This window comes from Protomyctophum parallelum (genome assembly GCF_964188405.1).
Source record: "Protomyctophum parallelum genome assembly, chromosome: 1".
In the NCBI taxonomy this organism is placed as follows: domain Eukaryota; kingdom Metazoa; phylum Chordata; class Actinopteri; order Myctophiformes; family Myctophidae; genus Protomyctophum; species Protomyctophum parallelum.
The window spans coordinates 86,676,165-86,700,396 of NC_139697.1; the positions used below are offsets into that span (position 1 = coordinate 86,676,165).

The 24,232-nt window shown below is 43.7% G+C and overlaps 1 protein-coding gene across 9 annotated transcripts in view; it reads left to right on the forward strand.

Annotated features, from left to right (window-relative positions):
- The window catches only part of specc1 (sperm antigen with calponin homology and coiled-coil domains 1), a 113,146-nt gene extending 95,692 nt beyond the window's left edge, over window positions 1-17,454 (forward strand). For 7 of the 9 annotated variants that reach the window (XM_083786739.1, XM_083786740.1, XM_083786735.1 and 4 more), the window contains 3 exons: window positions 7,695-7,754; window positions 15,454-16,242; window positions 16,321-17,454. In XM_083786739.1, coding sequence (XP_083642865.1) covers window positions 7,695-7,754; window positions 15,454-15,543 — 150 coding nt within the window. In that variant the 3' untranslated portion in view covers window positions 15,544-16,242; window positions 16,321-17,454. Of the gene's footprint in view, window positions 1-7,694; window positions 7,755-15,453 lie in introns of all 9 variants that reach the window. The other 2 variants (XM_083786738.1, XM_083786737.1) reach the window with 2 other exon arrangements.
- The last annotated feature ends 6,778 nt before the right edge of the window (window positions 17,455-24,232 follow it).

Here is a 24,232-nt window from a genome sequence, read left to right on the forward strand (position 1 = left end):
GGCCTGCTGGAGGAAAAGAAGAATGGGACACTGCAGACCAGTGAACAGGAGTTGGAGGAATACATCACAGTTCAGCTCAGCGACAGCCAAAAGAACAACCCCCTCGGATCACCAGGCCATGTACCTCAGCCACCTGAGCCTTCCTCGCAGTTTGACACCACTCCCCCGAAATGGGCTGAGGTCAAGCAGGTGGTTGAGCGAGCGAGAGCTGCATCAGCACCCGGCCCGAATGGAGTACCATACAGGGTGTTCAAAAGCTGTCCTGGACTCCTGAAACTGTTATGGAAGCTGATGGGTGTTGCCTGGAAAACCCAAGCCATGCCATCAGCGTGGAGCAGGGCAATCACGACCTTTATCCCAAAGGAGAAAGACTCTCATAACATCAGCCAGTTCAGAGGCATAGCCCTGCTCAACGTGGAAGGGAAGATTTTCTTCACTGTGGTGGCAAAGCGCATGACCAACTACCTTCTGGCAAACAATTACATCGACACTAGTTGTCAGAAGGCAGGCGTCCCAGGTTTCCCTGGCTGCGTGGAGCACTCTGCTATGATCTGGGAGCAAATCCAGACAGCCAAGCGCAACAAAGCAGACCTACACGTGGTTTGGTTGGATCTTGCAAACGCCTATGGGTCGGTTCCCCACCAACTCATCAGCTTTGCACTGAACTTCTTCCATGTTCCACCCTGCATCCAGAGCCTCGTAGTGAACTACTTTAACAACTTCCAAGTCTGCTACACAACTCAGGAGGTCTCAACTGGTTGGCACCAGCTAGAGAAGGGGATAGCAATGGGTTGCTCCATTTCTCCAATCCTTTTCACAATAGCCTTTGAGATCATCCTGATTGGTGGAAGACAGATGGTCCGAGGAGTCCGTTCCCAATCAGGTCAGCGACTCCCGGCCCTACGGAGCTACATGGATGACGTCACCACTCTCCTCCAGACAGCAGTGTGCACCTCCAGACTCCTGGAAAGACTCGGGGAGCTTCTAGCATGGGCTCGGATGAAAATAAAACCTACCAAGTCACGCAGCCTCTCCATCCGGAAAGGAGTCAGGAATGACAACATCACATTCTCAGTGGATGGTGAGGAAATCCCACGTGTGGTTGATGAACCTGTGCGGAGCCTTGGAAGGCTTTACACTGCAGACCTGTCTGACAAGCACATGGCTGCCTCAGTCACATCTCAGCTCTTGGACGGCCTGAACAAAATTGACCAAAGCTTTCTCCCAGGGAAACTCAAGGTCTGGTGTTACCAGTTCACCCTATTCCATCGTTTGATGTGGCCCCTGAAGTTGTGTGATATCACCTCCACAACTGTCCTCAAGCTGGATTCAAAAGCCAACAATTACATCCGTAAGTGGCTGGGCCTTCCCAGATGCCTTTCCAACACAGCTCTGTTTGGAAGAACCACCCTGAAGCTGCCACTGAAATCCATCAGCCTGGGCTACAAACAGGAGAAGGTGAGGCTTGTGTTCGAGCTGAGAGACTCACCTGATCCAACTGTCCGCAACGCCAAGGTCCAAGTCCGCACTGGACGTAAATGGAATGCTATGCAGACAGTAGACCAGGCCATTGGCCGACTGAAACATCAGGAAATGGTAGGACAAGTGCAGTCTGGCAGGGCTGGTTTTGGCTGGGGAACAGCACCCACAAAGTGGTCCAAAGCCTCAAAGAAGGAAAGGAAAGACCTTGTGGTTTCAGAAGTGGTGAAAATGGAAGAGGAGAGCTATATGATCAAGGCTGTGGGCCAACAGCAACAAGGGAGATGGACCAATTGGGAGGCCGTAGTCAACAGGGTCATTACATGGGCCGACATGTGGAGAATACCCCAAGCGAGGCTGAGTTTCCTCATCAGGGCCACATACGACACCCTTCCCAGTCCCTGGAATCTGCATGTGTGGTACGGGACAGAGGTGACCTGCAAGCTCTGTGACACCCAGAATGCAAGCTTGCATCACATCCTTTCTGGCTGTAAGGTGGCTTTGACGCAGGGCCGATATGGATGGCGCCACGATCGCGTTCTGCGGAAGCTAGCTGAAATCCTGGAAGTACGCAGAATAGAAGCAAATGGCGCCAGTTCACGAACAGCAGAGCGGTCGATCCAGTTTGTCCAGCAAGGTGGCAAGCCGCGGAGCATCACCAAGAGCCCACAGTCCCTCCTGTCAGCTGGAAGCGAGTGGAACATGAGGGCTGACCTAGACCGGCAGTTGAAGTTCCCGCAAGAGATCACCACAACCGCTCTACGACCAGACATCGTGTTGTGGTCCACCTCTACTAAGACAGTCATCATGGTAGAGCTGACAGTTCCTTGGGAGGAGGGAATGGAGGCTGCCTTTGAGAGAAAAAGGGACAAATATTCAGAGCTGGCAAGTGAGTGCTCACAAGCAGGGTGGAGAGCCTTCACATACCCAGTGGAAGTCGGGTGTAGAGGCTACACTGGAGCATCCACCCAGCGGCTACTAAAGTCCCTTGGGATCAAAGGCTCCAAGCTGAAGAATGCCCTCAAAGTCCTGGCAGAGGAGGCAGAACAAGGAAGTTTCTGGTTATGGCTCAGGAGAAACGACAAATCGTGGGGAAAACAAGGAGCGTAGACAGGGGGCAGTAGGGAACCTTTCCTGCTGCTATATTTCACCACCTTGAGATGCTGTGGTATGCGGTCAGCCCACGCCTGACTCAGGGAGATGGACGTCCCTGCCATGCATAGTCCCTTGGGACTCATTCCACAACCACAAAAGCAATAACACTGGGACAGAGTGTGGGGAGAACAAGGATCCTTCGGCTGGCTGCAGGGGGCGGCAGGGAGACGTCCCTGTCGCTGCTCCACCACCCAGAGATGTTCCGGGATTAATGGAGCGAAACATCTGTGAAGGGTGGCTCCCGGCTGATGACCCTGCAGCCAGCACCATGGCACCGTCGGAGGTGCGTCAGGCAGAAATGCCCAGCAAGTCTAATCACTTGTGCTTACATCTGACACTGTATGTATCAACTACACAGCTTGAGCCTGTGGCTCAACTACACACACACACACACACACACGGTTCAACTCCACACAGTCACTGCATGCACACCCACACACATCCTCTTTCCATATTATGCATTTGCATAATATGGAAAGAGGATGTGTGTAATTTCTTTTAACCAAATTTCTTTTAACCAAGTGCTCAGCCAGCCTGTCTGTACCCACAGACAGACAGATTTTGAGTTCAGCCATGTTTCATACACACTTTCTCACGCTTTCTGGCAGTGTCATAGCTACGCATCCCCTTGTGGTGGGACATCTCCCTTGTGGTGTCATGGGTCACTGTGAAATTATAGAGCACATAATATTGTAAGTCAGACACACATATTACACTGAGGTCAAGACAACACTTTTTCATTACTGTTTATTTAACCCCCCCAAACTATGCATGAAATATGAGGTCATGTTAATAATACATCGAAGATACTGTATGGTCCTAGCTAGCCAGTAGCCACACACGTAGACTGACAGTATTGTGTTACACCCTGGTTCAACAAGTTAAATAGTTTTCATCTGTGGAGTTGTATTGTGTAATAATAATACCTTCCTCTGGTCCAGGGTAAGGACAAGTTAGACGCATTGTGAAAGAACTATTAAAATGTTAGAGGAACCTCACATTTAACTTTCTTCTTTCATGCATTAGAAGGGAAAGTGAACTTTATGGCTGGTATATTATTGTCTCATTAGTCACTGTCTTGCAGAGTCCCAAATAGTGCGTGTTTTGGTTCGCAATAAAAATGTGTCTACAAACACAGTGCAGCGTCTCAGGGTGTGTCATTGGATAATAAGGACTTTACAGAATGCCTCATGACATTAAAGTGACACACTCTAACACTCTAACCAACTAAGAAGAAGGGGGGAAGTCCCGCCTCGTTGTTTGGGCCAGCCAGCCAATGGCCAGCTGGGCCAAAACGGATCTAGAAAGATGGCGATTTACAATACAAGGACTGACTGGCTTCATTTTACGTCCATATCAGACCCGCCGAATGCTTTGTCCATATTTTTTTACAGTCTATGAGTAAAACACATTCTACTTTCATTTTGCTTTGAAATGTTAAAGTGAACTATATACAGAGGAGAATCTGTAGAAAGGTGTGATATCTGGGATTCCATAATTCTATACAATATTTCATGTTCTTGAACAAATGTACTCAACTGTTTATTCAGAGGGAGCATACTTTGGTCCGACATATCATTGGTTCGAAGGAGCATTGGTCCGACTCGGGATAGGGTTGGGGGTTAGGTTTAGGTGTGCTGCCCCGTGCTCGCGGTTATGGTTAGCGTGAGGGTTTGGGGTAGGTAGTCAATCGGACCAAAGTATAGTAACCTTTATTCAGTAGGTCTGACTACTAGCTGGCTGGCTTAATTATGCAAGTCAGTTCGTTTCCAAGGTCTGTCTTTGTTCTACTGATATTCAAGGCCCACCTGGGGACAGGAGGGTGATGGTTTGTTTACAGTTTGCTGTCTGTTCCTGTGGCAATTTGGGTGACAAAATAATTTGTGTTAATAGCTGGGAGCAAATGGTTGATACCACAAAGGCTCCAGGCTTACATTTTTCTTTCAAATCCTCCAAACGCCATCAAAAGATTCACCATCTCTACAGGTCCCATACTTCCCTACAGTAGTACATGAGCCTGAGACCAGTGCAACAAAATATCTATCTTACTGTTGACGGACCTATCATAATGAATATGTAAATACAGCCGTAAACAGGATCAGGCAGAGAAATGGACAAACAACACAGTCCATATCTCCCGTGTAACATTACGCTGATGACAGAGACATTGTGGAGCCCATCTCTGTTAATAATTCAGCAGGGCCATGTTGGCATAAATAACACTTTGAGTAACTTTGCTGGGGGAACACTGATAGCAAATAATATCTAGCCCGTTCCCTATTCTCTTCAATCCTATAATATTAACCATTGGTGTCATTGTTTTCCCTTACCACTGCTTCTGTGTAAAGCATGAAATAGCAGGGCTAAAGGAGACAGTTTAATTGTAAGCATTGGCAATGTTCCCTCAAGTAAAGCCATAGAGCCATGATTAAATTAATGAGCATTCATACATTAATGTGTCACTGACATTTTGTTGAAATTCAAAACTGTATTAGAGAGCTCTGATCCAAAATGATAAAATGCTACATTTTGAGTAAATACAATGTGACAGAATAAAAAACATGACAAGACGCCACCAACATGCTGATGCCACCTACGTAGGCACTACTACTGTACATACAGTAGGTTAGAGTCTAGCCGGGCTAGTCCACACCAGAGCCATAGAGTATAGACAGAGTTGCGACGTTGAGGGGGCAGAAAACAGCCCGGTCACGTGGTTCATGTACTGCACGAGCCATATACAGACTCCAATGCATTCCGTAATCTTCCGGTGTCCCTATTCGCCAATAGAAGTCTATGTAGATTGGACTGGCCCCATGAAGTGAACGGAGTTGTCGTAACTCTGATTTACTCTATGGCTCTGGCCCACACCAATGCCACTTCTTGCAACATGCAACTACTTGCAATTGCAACCATTATCCCCAGTGGCAGTTGCAACTTGCAAGGAGTTGCATTAGTGTGGACTGGCCTTAAAAGGGTTTTGCTGCAAGGAGTTGTGACTAGTTGCATTGGTGCGGTCTGGCCTTTAGACCACACACATTTGTCAAGTTTTTATCAATGAAGTATTCATAAAGATCTATAGTGGTCAAAACGTGTTGGCTTTTTATTTAGCCACTGTAATAAGGGCTTTTTAGGTTTTTACTTTCTTGTTGACTCTTTGGAGTGCCTGGACTGCTTGTTGTATAACGTCTAATGTTCATCAATACTATGAATAGCAACAACATCAATGTATAAGAAGCCCTGTCCACAGGAGAACAATGACTATCGGCCAGTAGCATTAACCTCCAATGTGGTCAAATCCCTGGAGAGAATCCTAACTGAGGAGCTCCGAAAGGAAACGGAGCGATCACTAGATCCACAGCAATTTGCATATGCAAGGAATCGGGGAACTAGTGATGTGATTTCCACACTAACACACAGTGTATTGAAGCACTTAGAGGGAGCTAAAACATATGCAAGACTTCTCTTTGTTGATTTTATCTCAGCCTTTAATACAATCCATCAAGACATTCTTCTTCGTAAGTTATCTGAGATGAAGGTGAATCCAGTTCTGATTAGATGGTATTTATCCTTTCTATGTAACAGGCCACAACAGGTGAGATTTAATTTGGTGCTCTCTGATAGGGCAGTAAGCAGTACAGGGGCCCCCCAGGGGACAGTTAGTTCCTCCCTTTTGTTTACCCTATACACAAATGACTGTGTCAGCTCACAGCCCAATCAGTATGTAGTCAAGTTCTCTGACGACAATGTGGTTATCCTTAGTTTAGTGAAGGTTACACCAGTAGCCATACAACTGGAGTGGACAGGTTTGTAACCTGGTGTGATGTACATCACTTACAAGTTAGCCTCTGTACCAGGCTTTCATTTTTGTTGGTGCAAAAATTGAAAGCCTGGAGGAACGCATTGACGAACCGCTCTGGTCTAAAAGTGGGAGTCAACCCTTCCGGGTGGGCGTCGCTCCAAATGATGTGACGTAGCGCTGCACTAGGGGGGAGAGGAGGGGCCGGGGGTGACGGACAGATCGATGAGATCCAATCAGGGCGTGCGCAAATCTCAGCCGCGACCCGCCCCTCTAGACCAGAAACCTAACACGTTAGCTCAGGCTACTTACAAGTTAATGTAAGGAAAACTGAGGAGATTGTAGTGGATCCCAGGTCTATAGGTGACCACACCACGATCACCATACATGGTCATGACTCATGACATCAAACAGGTCACCTCCTATAAATATCTAGGAGTGCACATGGATTGTGATATAAGCTGGCACTCCCATGTGACAAGTATGTGTGCAAAAGTACACCAGCGCCTTCATTTTCTCCGGAGGCTCAGACTTTTTGGTGTAAGTAGAAACATAACGCTGATCTTCTATAGAGCTAGTATAGAGTCAATTCTAAGGTATGGTATCACCAGTTGGTTTGGAAACCTAACTGTAAAATACAAATCTGAGATCCTTAGATTAGCCAAAATGGCAGGGAAGATCATGGATATGTCTCACCCCCCAGGTCATCTTTGAGCAGGCCACCATTGGACAGGTTAAGAAAATTGTGTCTGACCCCTCCCATGTACTATACCCTGAGTATCGGCTAATGCCATCAGGTAGGAGGTACGAGGTCCATGCGTGAAATATAATAGGTACAAGGCAGCATTCCTTCCTTGCAGAGGGCAGACAGGGTAGGGGTCGAAGGTTATGAGGTGATGTTCTTCCTCTTTTTCACTAGGTATGTTGGTGTGTGGTTTTTTAATGTTGTACGGGTCACTGTGTGCCTTTGTCTTGTATTGTGTATTGTTTTGTATTGTATTGTATTGTATCTGTATGCTGCAGGGCGGGTCCTTAGGGTCCAAGACAAATTTCTCCCTTGGGAGACAAAATACAGAAACATTGAACCTTGACCTTGAACCTATACAGAATCTGCTTTCATTTAAAAATATACTCTCTCTCTCTCTCTCTCTCTCTCTCTCTCTCACTCAGAAAACTTATGTTGTTAATTAAGTATGTTAATTAAGGATAAACAGGGGACTTTTTTGGTGTCTCCTCAGCACACTGTTTGTTTTCTCTACAGGGACGGAATCTGACCCTGGCTTTCCAGGCTGCTGAGAGCATTGGCATCAAACCCTCTCTGGTGAGACAATACATACAGTACATTACACACACGCACGCACACACACACATAATATTTTGCAGAAACTTTGGTTTCAGTGTAAACTGTAAAGGCTAATTCACACGATGGTGTCACACACCGAAAGTACTAAACATACAAGGTCACAACGTGTTGCATTTACATACACATTGGATGTGTTGGAGTCTGTTAGTAAGCTGTTTCCAGCTCTGTATTTATCGTGCACAACATTGCTTTCATCCAAAGGAAGGTTGGGGCATCTTGTTTTACTTGTTTCATAGAGAAGTGCGTCGTGTGGTTTATGGTACGTATTACTGTAACTGTCTTCGACTCTACGGCCTCTGGAAGTTAATGGCAAACTACGTACTACATTTGTGACTTCTTGCCTCTGCTGTTTTGAGGTGTTTTATGATAAGTGACCGCATGAGGATTTTTACAGTGTTGCTCTGCAGGAGGTGAGTCGTCTATAAGTGGGTTTTGTTATGTTAGTGTTTCTCACCGGGCCGGTATACAACTCCCCAGATGGCATCATAGAACATTGGGGTGCGCTGGAAGTGCACTAGGGGATGCATGGCAAAACAGGGAGTCCACACAAGAGCATCAACGTTTTGTAATGATATTTATTATAATAAGATAATTAAAGAATAGCAAAATAATGAAGTGTGGGATGTGAGGATATGAGTCATCAGTAATGTGTGCAGTGTGTGGATGCATGGAGAGTGGTGTGTGCGTGTTGTATTAGCTGGTGCAAAACATAACTCAAACAAAAGGTCGGTTAGGCCCTTGAGCCAGGTGGCAACCTGTAACAGGTCCTGCTTGCAGGGAGGACAGAGAGAGACTGAGCTCAGCCAGGAGAGCTCCCTATATAGTGCCCTAAGCTCCGCCCACCTCAGGTGAGCATTAATTGGGCTGACGGCCTGCTCCACTCTGCAAACACAGAGGTTGCTGGCTAGCCTACAGTGAGGCAGAGGGGGCAGGGCCGTCACACCCCCCTCCATAAAAATGAGGTTCCACCACATCATCTAAAAGGAAAACAAAACACAAATTAGCAACCAAGAACCAATATCATCCAAAACTAAACAAATCCAATAGCCACCTAATACTGTATAACAATGCCCCTGGATGCTCATTCTCCTATATAATAGTCCAGCTGTGGCCCCACTGCCCTCCGCATCTGCCCCGAATTAGCTCTGGCGAAATGACACTTGGGACAGGTGGGACTGGAGAACTACAATATCAATCTGCAAACCATAACCCAGGCTTAACAAAACAAGAAAATGTGCCCCTGTTCGCTCAACTATTAATACTTGTTACCTCCTCCACTTTGCCATGCCATCCTGCCCCCAGCCTCAGCAACCTTGTATACCAGGAGCGAATTAAGAGAACCAGAGACAGGACAGCCTATAGTGACAAGGAAACAAAATCACAGAGTGAGCAACAGTACAACACAAAACCAATCTACAATCACATTTTCAAAACCTTTTGATATGGAACATGACCAAACTGTGGGTGTGACAAATCCCATCCCATCCTTCTCTGATTTGACTTTGGAAGGGACGTCGATGTATTGTGATTTGTAAAGTATTGAGAAATGTTCAACCGACCTGGAACTGCCCCCGTCTCTGTAACTCTAGGTGAGGACCTAGTCACTCTGGCTGTACAAAGAGAAGGATTCACCGTTCCTGCTTTCACTACAGTCTGACTTGGGCAACATTGTTTTGTCACACGTCGCCTTGATTTGCCATGTTTGTTTTGTCGGTTTGATGAACAGTTTCTCTGAACTGACATGGGCCATTTTCGAGTGATCACATTCTGTACCTGATCTGCCCATACTCGCTCTCCACAGAGATCATTACCGAGAATTATGTCGACACCATCAACCGGCAACTCTGACCGCACCCCCATGTGAACCTCTCCACTCACCAAATCTGAAACGAGAGACATTTTATGCACTGGAACAGGAAAAACACCCATTCCCATTCCCTGAATTAAAATAGACTCCCCTGTGTCTGTTTCAGATGAAAAAGGTAATATAGAGGCTCGCACAAATGAATCAAGTGTACCACAGTCTCGCAGTACCTTTACTGGCACTCTTTTGTTACTTCCTTTGACCGCCAAGAACCCCTCCGAAATGAATGGTAGATACCCATCCATCCGTGGCTGCAAGCGCGAACCCTGCTGAGGTAACGCACCTGGCCTAAGTGAATTGGCCAGTGCAGCTGGTCTTATCTGTGAACTGGAAGACGAATCTTTAGATCTGAGAACTGGACATTGAAGTTTCCAGTGTCCATTACCTTTGCAGTAGTGACATACCTCACCTGAGCTGTCCTGCCCGCTCGGTTTCACCACATGGTCAGCCTTGTGGCTGTAAACCTCAGAACTGCCCGTTACATGAGAAAATGGATCCCTGTAACCTTGTGTACTCTGGTCACTGAAATTGCCTTTATGAATCAACATGTATTCATCAGCCAAGACTGCTGCCTCACCTGGAGACTTTACTTTCTTCTCTGTGATGTATGTGGCAACATTAGATGGCACTGTGTTCTTGAACTGCTCCAAGACCACCAGGTTAAACAGTTGTTCGAAATCATCAACCTCAGATGATGAACACCAACGAGAAAACTGTGTAGTTAGATCTCGCACAAATTCCACATGAGACTGACCATCACATTTCCTCCAGGTACGGAAATGCTGTCTGTATGCCTCTGGCACCCTCTCATATATTTTTAACACTGCCTCTTTAACTTTTACATAACTCCTAGAGTCCATATGTGTTAACGCAGCAAATGCCTCTTGTGCTTTCCCTGTGAGTACCGACTGCACCATTAAAGCACAATCTGCATCTGTCCAATTTTGTGCCTCTGAAACTCTGTCAAATAAGAGAAAGAAGGTGTCAGGGTCCTTTTCATTAAACCTGGGAAGGAGCCTCAGGCTACTGCCAATGTCCATAGCTTTGACACCTCCTCCCCTTTCAGTATTACCATTATTCAATGCATCTGCTGATAACTTTCCCTGTTCAACCAACTCTAGCTTTTTGCATTCCAAATCTAATTTGGCCAATTCAGTTCGTTGTTTAATTTTTTCCACTTCCAAGGAATGTTGTTGTTTTAACATCAAAAGTTCTTTCCTCCATTTGAACTCAACCTCTGAACTGACCTCATCCTCCTTGTCTTCAACAGGCTGCAAAATGCCCTTGTCTACCAGACCACTGATTAGACCGGCCTTCATTGCTGCCTTGAGCTTTTCTGTCACTGTGATGTCATAATGTTTAGCAATAAACAATAGCTGATCCTTTGAACAATGATCAAGGTACTCCACTGAAGGAGACTTAATAAACTTATCCATAGCTGAACTCATTTCTCTGTTGGCAGGTTACAACAAACAAACAAAAAAAAATTAGCAACAAATCTAAGTGTTGGGGCTGTGAATTACAAGGTGCAGTACAGTAACTTTAAGCAAAATGGAACAAACCCCCCCCTAAATTACCTAGTATTCCTAACTAACTTACCTATCTTAACCTACCGTCGGCACCCGGGCATGAGGATTTCTCCCCTCCAGCCACCTAGTGTGACCCCCAAGATCCGCCGCTGACCAAAACTCTACTAAGAGTAAATCAAAGAAAAGAACAAACAGCCAACACCCTAACAGTGAAGCCGCTAAGGGATTTGTTCCAACCATAAACAAAATTAACACCTGCCAAACACATCCCAACACTTACCTCTGTTGTAATGCTGCACTCTGAGAACTGGGGCCAAATGCACTCTCTGTCCGGCTCCTAACCAAAAAACAAACAAACTCAAGTGTGAAACTCCCAACCAAGACAAACTCAACCGAATTTCAAAAAAACTGAAAAAACTTTAAACGAATTAATCAATTAATAAATCAATTAATCAATTATGTAAGGACGAGCCCCCATTTGTCATGCACTAGGGGATGCATGGCAAAACAGGGAGTCCACACAAGAGCATCAACGTTTTGTAATGATATTTATTATAATAAGATAATTAAAGAATAGCAAAATAATGAAGTGTGGGATGTGAGGATATGAGTCATCAGTAATGTGTGCAGTGTGTGGATGCATGGAGAGTGGTGTGTGCGTGTTGTATTAGCTGGTGCAAAACATAACTCAAACAAAAGGTCGGTTAGGCCCTTGAGCCAGGTGGCAACCTGTAACAGGTCCTGCTTGCAGGGAGGACAGAGAGAGACTGAGCTCAGCCAGGAGAGCTCCCTATATAGTGCCCTAAGCTCCGCCCACCTCAGGTGAGCATTAATTGGGCTGACGGCCTGCTCCACTCTGCAAACACAGAGGTTGCTGGCTAGCCTACAGTGAGGCAGAGGGGGCAGGGCCGTCACACCATATTTCTGAAAGGGGGCACTGAGGTGAAGTTCTGTTGGGGGAGGTCTTGTGCACGCTTAGGCAAATGGAAGTACCTCTATGCAAATTTGTTTTTAATATGCAAGTTTAATTTGATAATGGAAGTCAATGCTGGGAGTTGGTTTCAGGCTGAAACCTAGCTCAAATGTGGAGTCATACATCATACATCCCCTGATGAAGGCCAACTGTGACCGAAACGTCGTACCATGCAATTAGTTGTGTTTTATTATAATTTAAAATAAAACACTTGCATAACACAAAATGCTGTTGTGCAGACCTTTATTCTTGTGAACTGTCACTTTGTGTCCAGCACCAGCAACGAAATGGATGTGCGCAACCCACTGTTTTGAACAAGATTCGTCATAGATAGGTCATACTGTAGATCAGGGGTGTCAAACTGCATGCGGCCCGCGACGTCGTCTTGTGCGGCCCGCCTGTGTCAAGAAAAAGGAAAAAAAAATGTTGTAGAGTAGAGTGTAGACTAGTGAACTGAACATGTTCTCTTTATATCAAGTACTTCATACCCGCCCCTTATGAAACTACTTCTCCCCAAATCCAAATGGATTTCATTTTCCATCCTGAATGGCAGTAACTAGCATACAATGAGAACTGAGAAGATCTCCACAAAGGTTTACTCATCAAAACTGATTATAAAACTGTAACCATCAAAGCATGCACTCAACATATAATGGTTATGTGACCATGGCATGTGCATAATATAAAATCTTATACGTTTTATCTGATATTGATTAATATGGGGGGTGGGTTCAATGAATCGATTATTAATCGGCAGAGCTGTCGACTATTGTCAACATATTCCCCAATTTCCACTGAGATTATGGGGTGAATGAATGTGGCCAGACCCATCTTCTCTTTCTGTCATAGTGACATTGTCCTGCATAAGATCATGTCCAAATCAGGTTCTCGAATCTCCAGTAGCCTCTTCAGTTTTTTGAAGATTTTTTGAGTGGTGCAACCACTCCCTTACGGAGCTATGTGTGTGGCTGGCTGGGTCTGAGCACTATGTGTGTGGCTTGCTGGCTGGCTGGGTCTGACCACTATGTGTGTGGCTGGCTGGCTGGCTGGGTCTGAGCACTATGTGTGTGGCTTGCTGGCTGGCTGGGTCTGACCACTATGTGTGTGGCTTGCTGGCTGGCTGGGTCTGACCACTATGTGTGTGGCTGGCTGGCTGGCTGGGTCTGAGCACTATGTGTGTGGCTTGCTGGCTGGCTGGGTCTGAGCATACATAGATAGATAGATATAGATAGATAGATAGATAGATAGATAGATAGATAGATATTATAGCATTGACTGACTGAGACATCGAGCGTGCGTGCACAACTGGTTGTGGCCCCCATCAAGTGACCTTTTGACCAATGCGGCCCTCGCCCCAAGTTGAGTTCAACACCCCTGCTGTAGATAATTAACGTCATAGACTGACCACATGCAGTCCAAGATCCACATGGGAGCCATGTTATTAGCTTTTTGTGGTCATTGGGGAGACTCATTTTCTCAGGCTCCCTTGTCCTGTGGTGTCCTTCAGGGCTCAATTCTGGGTCCATTACTGTTTTCAATTTACATGCTTCTCTAGAGGTCACATACCACAACATGCATTGTTATGCAGATGACACACAGTTATACATCCAACTCAAGCCCGGTGACACAGGAAATAATGTCCCCACCCAGATCCTAGATCCTAGAACTTTACGCACTTAACGATGCAATCAATGTTAAGATCTCATCCTGCCATCTGTGTGTGATGTTTTACTCCGACTTGTCCTTTTTTGGGAATGTAACTATAAAGTTGTACAATGTTGTACAGAAACTATAATGTTTCTTCCAACTACAAAACATTGCTAAAATTAAGTCATTCTTATCCTTTACAAACCTTGAAACGATTATTCATGCTTTCATCTCATCACGCCTAAATTACTGCAACTCTGTATACTCTGGGCTCAGTAAAATCTCCTGTCTTCAAATGGTGCAAACTTCTGCAGCAAGGTTGTTAGCAAATTCTAAGAGACATGACCATATTACACCAATCCTAGCTTCCCTTCACTATGCCGGTGAGTTTCAGGGTTGATGACCTTTAAAGCCTTTGCAAGGCCTGTCTCCCAACAGTCTTTGATATGCTGGAACCGTATACGTCGTAATTACAGTATATCCTCAGGTAGAGTTCTCTGGGTAGTTTCCCAGACTCCCCTTGCCACCATGGGTGATTTTGCAGCCTGGGCTCTGGAATGCCCTGCCTGAGGATTCAAGGTTAGCTAAGTCAGTGTTATCTTTTAAATTGCTTCTGAAAACTAAGGCCTTTCCTTAGATTTTTATTACCTTTGCTTTTTTGTTGTCTCAAATATATATTAGTTTTCTTACCTGTCAATAATGTATTATTATTATCATTAGACCCTTCATCTAAAATATTTATGTGAGATGTTCAGAAATTCAAGAGTCAGAGAAAACATTATCATCTCTAAATGGTAAAGTGCCAGAGGTGCAGAGGCAAATGATTTAATTGGGTTTAAAGAAACCACGGTTCACTTCTGCTTCTCTTATCAAGTCTCAGTTGGATTCTTGAGGTTACATTGGGACGTCAGGGTTTAATATGGCAAAATGTTTCCCATGACCTTAAGATTTTCATAAAAACTAAATAGCTGTGGCTCTTGACAACGGATGGTAGTACATGTCTGTGGGTGCCATTCAGGGTAGCCTTTATCTGTCTGTCCTGGTGAAACAGGGTCAGGTTTACAGCACACAGACACACACAGGCTTGTTGAAAGCACATCAGAGCCGAGTATTTGACAGCAGACATGATGACTGTGACTGTCCTGCTCCATTACTGATGTATGGCAGCCCATTGGGACATCAGGTCTACATAGTAAAATCCTTAGTATCCATTTACGCATGTACAAATGTAATCAAATGGTCCATTTGGTTACATTTGTACATTGTAAACACATTGTAAATGTGATCTCAGAGTTAGAAATGGATTTGACTGTATACAGAAGGTAGTGGCTGGCTGCTCTGCTTTTTGAGTTGTCACTGTTTGTTATGATTGGCTCTGCCGTAATGTTAGGCTACATGAAAGCTTTGCATCAGTGCCTTTGAACAAGGGAAGACTAAATACACATTGGCAGAACATCGCGCCAGTGCAGTCTACACCGAAATATCTGACATGTTAATCTATCTCTGACAGTAAAATAAACACAATGGATAATTTTTTTAAATAGATGGCCAGCACCTTATATTTCTATGTCTTGTGGATGACGTGTGCACATTTTCACCATAATGCTGCTGTGGGTAGAATAAATTCTCTCTCTGCCCACACAGGACATGCAGGAACTGATGCAGACGGACCGCCCTGATTGGCAGAGCGTCATGCAGTATGTCGCACAGATCTACAAGTACTTTGAGACCTGACCCAGGCTGGAAGAGGGCACTAGGAGGACAATGAAGATTGGAGGCACTGCAGCACTTTCTGCCAGGTCCAATTAACCAAGTACGCCGTTCTCTTGATGCCTCATAGTAAAATCCTCAGTGTTCATTTAACTGTGTGTAACAACTGACCTAAATGTAGGATTATTTTTTTTCACTCTCTGAGTTAAATTGATACTGAGGATTTTACTGTGTACCTTTACCCTTTCAGACTTTCTGCCCCCCCCCCCTCCCCCAGCCCTTCCTGCATACTACACAACACTCTACAAGTTACCAAGGATCCTTCTGTTCTTTAGAAATGAAATCTCGCTTGGTGTTTCAACTTTCAAAGACTTTAGAGTTAACATTGAGGTCCCAAATTCGCTGAGGCTACAGCGAGGACTGGGGGAGGAAATTGGCTCCTTTCTGACCTATATCAGCGACTCTAGGGAGTGTCTGATTCACTGATAATACATATTTGCAGAAGAACAAGCCTTGTGGACACACATTGCAGAGTTCAAAAAAATACTTGATGATATTTTTTTTAAAGGAGTGTGACACAGGGACCAACTGTTGGTTGAGTTTTAACCCCAAACTACTTCACTTGTAAAGCATTCTTGGTTGGTATTTACTTCACATGGAGAAAAAAAAAAACTCAGTCTAATTTAGTTACAAAGCAAACTTGGCATGTTTACTAGAGATACTGTAAACAGATGCTTCCCTGTGGATCTATTCTAATCTATTCATGTTGACAGCTCATACAGGTTACTGATGATCAACTAGTCACTCAGCTATTGATTCAATAGCAATGGAATTAGTCTTTTTGGAAATCTTAGTTTTACATGTCGATGGTCACAAAGCACCAGTGGCTGGTGACTCATTCTATAAACAAACTGCTGTGAATATGTTGGTCCACTTAATTTTATTCTCTAGTTTGATTACAGTTGCAGTTGTACATAAACAAATATACTGGTAATCCATCTGACCAACTGTCATTTGCTTTTGGAAACTAAATCTGCCCATTATTATTGCAGTGTCAGTAACTCTCTGTGACTTGTCTATTTTGCATACTTAATATACCGTATGTGCCAATTGTTCAGCCAAAACACAGTTGTCATAAGATTATCTATGCATGATGGCCAACTGACTGGGCATGCAATGTGCACTTTGTGCAGTCTCCATTCATTGCGCATGATTCGTGAATGGCATGCAATAATTTTCTCATTTCAGGTGCACATGTTGTTTGCACACATTGAAACCTTGGATGAATTTGCGCCTTAGTTTTAGAACGATAAAAAAGCTGGGATTTTCTTTGAACTGCAGCTCTGATAGTATTTTCAGAATAACTGCTTTGCGTTTTAACTGAGGCCTTTATATGTTGAATTTTGATTATCTGTACCATGGTTTGTCCAAAATTTGAAATCTGAGAAACTCTTGCTGCCATATGTGATATTACACTAAGAAGATCTAACACTATTGAACTTGCAGAATAGTTTTCTAGAAATATATTTTATGAAAAGGAATGAATTTAGACAGCCTTGCTGTTTCTGTTTTAAACACTAATTACTGATTCAATCAAACCATTTTATCTTGTTTGTGTGTTTTTTGTCCTCCCAAGAAATGTTGTGATTTTCCAACAGATTTCTCTCATCTCTATCTATGGTACTCCAATTGGTTTGTAATTCATACAAGAACCTGCTGTATTAAATAATAATGCTGATTGAAATGAATATAATTTACTTGTAAGAGCTGAGGCATTACATTGTTGGTGGTCATGATTTACATTTATATTTGAAGATGCCCTCATGTTTTGTCACAGAGAGATTAAAGTGTTATTTATTTATTTACGTGTCCTACAAAGTGACAATTAGAAATGTATGCAGTTTTGTATTTACAGATGTCATCTTTGGAGCCTCTTGGAAGAATATTGATTAATAAAGAATTGTTAAGTTTTTATCCTTTTTATTTCTCAGTAGCACTTAATTACAAATTCTTAATTACAAATAATCCAAGGTTAATTTGATCATTGTTTACAGTGAAAAGATCTCTTGAATGTTTGTTTTGTAGACTAGCACCTATGCAACTGTAACATCATGTTATGGAGTCAGCGGTGTTGAGAATGCTCTGGTACAAAGTTTCATTGGTTTTCCACCATGCCGATTAAAGATCTGTGCCAGGGCAGTAAAACAATACGAGAATAAATTGTACTGGAAAAGTAGATTACACATTTGCGTATTTCAGAGACAATCCGTTCCATTAGTTGTACAAAAATGACATTACATTTTAGTTAGTTGCCATGCTGCTAACCATAGTATATAGGTAAATATAAAAGTAAATTCTTAACCTCGTAGGTTTTGGATAAGAAAGGGAAATACATAATATAATATATAATCAATTAACCGGGTAGAATTTGTGTATGAAGTGATTATTCTCAAATGTGTGGCTTATGTGCTTTGAACTTTGAAGGAGTTGAGGACAGTTTTGAATTGATTGTACTAGAATATTTTTATTATGTTACTAAGAATATTTGTGAAGACATTTTTACCTTTACTCCTTTGCATTTGGGCAAAATGTTTTGCATGAAATGTACTCAGAGAGCTAGACTTCAGCCAGACTTATACTTCTGCATGAGTTATTAAGAATACTTTTAATTGAGTACAGTTTTTGTCTACTCTACCCACCCCATGTATGATGTTGCACAAATATCTGTTGCTTGCATGAAAGAGTATAAAGCTGGATGCAGTGTCAGCATTTACAGTAACAACAGTTGAATTTGTAGAGCCTGTGATTATGCAGTTTTGATATAGTATATCTTCTGTGCTACACAGGAATTGGCATTGGTGACAACTAAATATTACATTTAGCTGGATTTGAGTGCTAAGTGGTGGCCTTTATCTTTTGTGCCACAAAGGAACTGTGATCATGACTACTGTCTACTGAATGCTTAACCCTGTTTTTTTCTGAAAAAAGTCTAGTAGGAATTGAACCAATGTATTGCTATTTTGTTGTCACAATGACCAGGCACATGCACACATAGACAAGAAAGGGGGCAGGGCTCAACGAGCCCCTGCCCTTTTATGGATCGGTAAAAACTAAAAAGTGCCCTCTCCAGAACATGGATGCCACATTTACTACAGTGAAAAAAACACAAATGCCCCATCTTGATGCCAAACTCGAAGGCAGTATTCAAGAGAATTGCTCCATTACTCTCCTGCATGAACTTGAATGCAGCATTTCATGTTGAAAGAAATCCCCTGTAGTAATCCATGCAATACGCCGCATCTCCAGTAAAAGTTGATTATACTTAATTGAGCTGGCTGGAAGGTCAAATCAAATCCATAGTCAAATACATATCATATAGGCTACCTGAAGAATATTTACAGGGCAAGGTTTGAGTCAGAAAATGACATGAGCCTGTCCCTGTCCACCAATAGACTATATAGCCAAGAAGATACAGACCACCCATAATCAGGCCATGGACCACTAGAAACGAATCTACTGTGACCTAGGATGACACATCAATGTAGTCGGTACTGGGAAGTATAGGAGCTCAAGTTCAAGCTCAAATTAAGAACTTTCACAGAAAAGGGAGTTACAATCTCAAGAAGGGAAAGTGTACCAGATTGCCAGGTTCATTAGGAAATGTCTGCTCAATGTGTCTAGACCATAGACTCTAATATGGACAAAGCGTTCCCCGGGTCTAACATGAACGTAAAATGAAGCCTGAAATCCCTTGCATTCTAATGCACTGTAAATCGCCATCTTTCTAGATCCGTTTTGGACCAGCTGGCCATTGGCTGGCTCCGTTTGGGTCCAGCTGGCCATTGGCTGCCCAGACAACGAGGCGGGACTTCCCCCCTTCTTCTCCGTTGGTTTTTATTTTGACTCGAGTGGGAGGAGAAGACTCTTGAGTGGGAGGGGAATCCCCGGTAACAGTAGCCACGCCCCTCAGAACATACGCGACTTTATGGTCATTATTTTAATTAATGGGACCATAATTTTCCAAAAAGAATATTATGACATTAGAAATGAGACTTTAAACTAGTGACTGGTAGAAGAAAGTATTCATGACCATGTAGGCTGCATCCGAATTGCTAGGGTTGTTCCCTACTCCCTACCCCCCATACGGGGATCCAGACTCTAGTGGACTCTATAGTGATGATTTCGGACAATACTCCCTGTATGGGGAGCACCGACTCTGACGTCAATATCGGTAGAGGGCGCTGTAGGTCCGCGGGTTCATGTACATTTTATTTGCATGAAATCCCCATTAGGTTAGTCGATCTATAAGCAACGCGACGTCCGTGTTGTGAGCTTGTATCGAGTAGGCCTACTTTTGGTAAAGAATTACCAAAAGTAGCCGATCTACAAGCTCTGCTCACAATAATAATACGGACGTTTGGTGTTAACAGAAACAGCAGTCCAATAAATGACTGCCTACATAATGAAGTTTTAATGTATTTATCGCAATTCAATGAAATAATGTTAGATAGCATATTTTTTCATGGCAGGAATTAATGAATATTAATAAAACATATGTTCGGACACAATTAATATGTGTCTCACATGCATGTATTTAGCCTACGTTTGTGATAAAGAATCTCACAAATATATTCTACAGCAAGCAACTGATTCCTCTCCTAACGTCATGCGCTGGGCCTGGGTGATACAATGGATCAGTAATTGATTGATTGAAATATTTATTAACAGTTTGTAGAATTTACAGTACATTTTAAGCACAAACTCAATACAAAGACTGTCAACTGTGAGTGGACGACCCAATTAAGCATTACACTTGTTTACAACAGGGTCCACATTGTTCAATTCATCAAAACATTTAAAGACATACAACCATTTAGAGACATACAAATAGACATTTCTATGTAGCTAAAGAACAGAACAGGAATTCATCATATGGGAAGCAAAAAAGGGGAAAATATACAATATACAGTGAGGGAAATGGGGTGGGGGGGATTCAGATTTTACAGAGGCCAGTTTCGAATTGCAGCCATCCGTAGGTGCCCTTTGAGAGCGGTTTTGAAGGAGTCAAGGGATTCACATGTCTTAATGACTGTTGGTAGGGCGTTCCACATTTTGGTGGCATAGGAGCGAAAAGAATTTAGTCCCTTGTTTGTGCCGAATCTGGGTTGTACATGGTTTATTGCACTCCCTCTGGTGTTGTGGGTGTGGACTTCGTTTACATTAAGGAAGTATTTAGACAGGTACATGGGTATCTTGGTGGTGTATCGAATCTTGTGGACCAGACCCATTGCAAGACGCTGTACTCTGTCGACGACCCTAAGCCATCCCAGCCTGTCAAAGTGGGCAGGGGTGAGGTGGGTTCGGGGGGTGAGGCCAAGTAGGAGCCTGACCAGTTTGTTTTGGGAGGTCTGGAGCCTTGTTTTAAGGGCCTTTGAGGTGCTGTGGTACCAAGAGGTGGATGCATAGTCAAAGAAACCTTGTACGAGGGCTCCTGTTAAGGTCTTCAAGGTGTTTTTGCTGACCAGTGAGGAGATCCTGTAAAGGAATCTTGTTCTTTGATTGACTTTTTTTATTACGTTGGTGGCCATTTTATCACCGGAAAGATTAGCCTCCAGGATGGAACCTAGGTAGGTAATTTGATCTTTTCGTGTGATAATATTGTCACCCACTCTAACCAAGAAGCCATCTGCCTTGCTGAGTTTACTATTTGATCCGAAGAGGATGGATTCAGTTTTTCCCAGGTGTAAGGATAGTTTGTTATCAGCGAGCCAGGTGCAGATTCTACCGAGTTCAGAGCTGAGGGTCTTTTCAACCTGCAGTTTGTTCCTGTCCGAGACCAGCAGTGCTGAGTCATCTGCGAACAGGAACAAGTTGCAGTCACAAGCTGAAGTCATGTCGTTAACATAAATTAGGAACAGTAAAGGCCCTAGTATGCTTCCTTGTGGGACGCCACAGCTCACTGGGAGGGGAGGGGACAGTGTTCCGTTCACCTCCACCATCTGTTCTCTCCCCTTCAGGTAGGATTGCATCCAGCTCACTGATGTGCTATCAAAACCAATAGCTTTAAGCTTGTTAACCAGTATGGAGTGGTTCACGGTGTCAAAAGCCTTTTGGAGGTCCAGCATGACCATGCCGCAGTATTTTCCAGCATCCACCTCGTGTTTGATGTGATCGCTCAAATAGAGGAGGCATGTGTCAGTGGAGTGGGATGTTCTGAAACCAGATTGGAACTCGTACAGCAATTTATTAGTGGCAAGATACTTTTCAACCTGTTCATAGACTATTTTTTCCATCACTTTCGAGATGGAGCTTAGAATAGAAATAGGGCGGTAGTTGCTGGGTTCTAATTTACTCCCTTTTTTGTACAAGGGGGTTACTTTGGCCAGTTTAAAATCTTGGGGGACCTGTCCCTGTTTGATGGAGAGGTTAACTATGTGGGTGATGACTGGAGCTATGGAAAAGGCTGAGTCTCTGAGAAATTTGGAGGGAATATTGTCATGGCCAGTGGCCTTGTGGGGTTGGAGGGCACTCAGTTTTTTAAGTACCTCCTCGGTTGTTACCATTGCCATTTTAAAATCATCTTTACAAACACCAAGGTTTTTGTAGAAGGCTTTGATGTGCTCTACACCAAAACGCCCAGAGTGGGAGGGCAGTTTGCTAACCAGCTTTGTTGCAATGTTTGTAAAGAAGATGTTCAAGTGGTTGGCTACATCGAGTTTGTCAGTGATGAGGGTGTTATTCGATTTGATGTTTATGTTAGTAAACCTGGTTTTTAGTTTCCGACCACAGCCTAGTTGGTTGTTTAGTAACTTCCATAGCTCCCGAGGATTGTTTTTGATTTCCTCGGCTTTATCATTGATAAAGTTACATTTGGCTGATTTGGTCATGGCAATTACACCGTTTCTTAGCTTGTTACACTGGGCTTTTAGGTTGTGCAGTTTGGTTTGGAGATCACTGTCGAAGCGCTTGCTATTGCTATTGCAAATTGCAAATGAGTAATTTATTATAAATAAAATAAAACAATTTCAAATAAATGCACAGATCATTTGTCTCGAGATCTGTAGCTTCGAGATCCGCCAGGGAAGGGAAAACGAAAGTTTAAAAAGTACATTTGTGTTGAGTTCTTTCGCTGGTTCAACTTCTGCCTCTTCTGAGTTGGAGCGCAATGAGCGCATGCATGCAGAAGCAGCGCACGTGCGCAAACGCGTGCATGTGCGCTCAAGAGCGAGCTTGAGCAATGCATTATGGGGCAGATTTGCTTCGCTGTGCTTTTGTAGTGACCATCGGATGCTCCCTACAATTCCCGGTGCATTGTGGGATACTTCAGTCCACTATGTTAGGGTGCAAAAATGCTCACTACACATTCGGACACTACAACAAAATGGCGGAACGCCAAAGTAGTGCACTATATGGGGCATACACTTAGGCCCTCATTTATCAATCGAGTGTAAAATCTGCCACAGATTCGAGTGCAGGTTTCGTAGTACACCCACGTCGCCACGGCATTTATAAAGTGATCGCAAACAGCTGATCCTTCCTTAATTTTGTTCTCACGTTAATAAATGTCACGGCTGAATTTGATCTGGCACGCCCTAAGAAATCAAGCCTCGCCCTCGTTTTTGCGACATGAACAACGGCAATACGTTTCCTGAAACCATGGTTACATGAAACAATAGGTTTGCCTTGCTGCCCGCCTCACCCCCCTCTCTCATACACACGCACAGCACGCACACGCAACTTGCAAGCCCAACTAACTGGTGTGTTGTTAAACAAATAAAGAACGAACACCTGCATGAATTAAATAAAGTTGTAGGCCTACCCTGTCTGTTTCACTCTCACCTCGCTTGCCTTGCTGTCATGCACGCACGCACGCACCTACATGACACATTAAAATAAAGCTGTCTGTTTCTCCTCTCACTTCGCTTCCCTTGCTGCCCGCCTCACCCCCCGCACGCACGCACGCACATATCCTATTTGCAACTTTCACTGTGTGTTGTTAGTTGTATATTAAATTATTAGAACGAAAACCTGAACCTGTGAACCATAATTAAATAACAAATAGGCACACACACGCTGCTGTTTTGCAGGTGCTCCTCCTGTCCTGTCTGTCTGTCTGTCTGTCTCTCTCTATCACAGTGGTCCGTCCGTGACCAACTGACCATGCACGTTCCGACGTTCGCCAGTCTATTTAGATTGCTTCGCAGTCGTTAGTCACTGTTATATGAATGTGCAGCCAAAACCATAGCCTCATGTGGCTGGTGCATGGGCTGGCTGGGTAATATACCTATATCTCCGATGCAGTTCCCACTTGCGCTGGGAGCCTGGCACGGTACATTTGGCATTCGAGCGACGCGTCGGGTTTATTATATTGCACATACCGTAACAAAGACATCGGCCTTCATGCTGTAGATTAGGCTACAGTAGGCTATACCTGCACGTTGGGACTCTCCGCAGCTGAGCTGCAGCAGCTGCTGCACTATACTCTCCAACGTCCCGTCATGGAAATATTTCAGCACAGACAGCCCAAATCCTCGCATGTATGCGCTCATGCAAAACACTGTTTAAATGGCTTAAGCATCTCTTGCAACATTGTTTTTAATTGCGCGATTTTATCTCCTACTAATTTCATATGACACATGTATTCCTTAACATTTTTATTTATTTATTTTTTACATGTAGCCCATATACATTATACATACCTTTTATATAAACA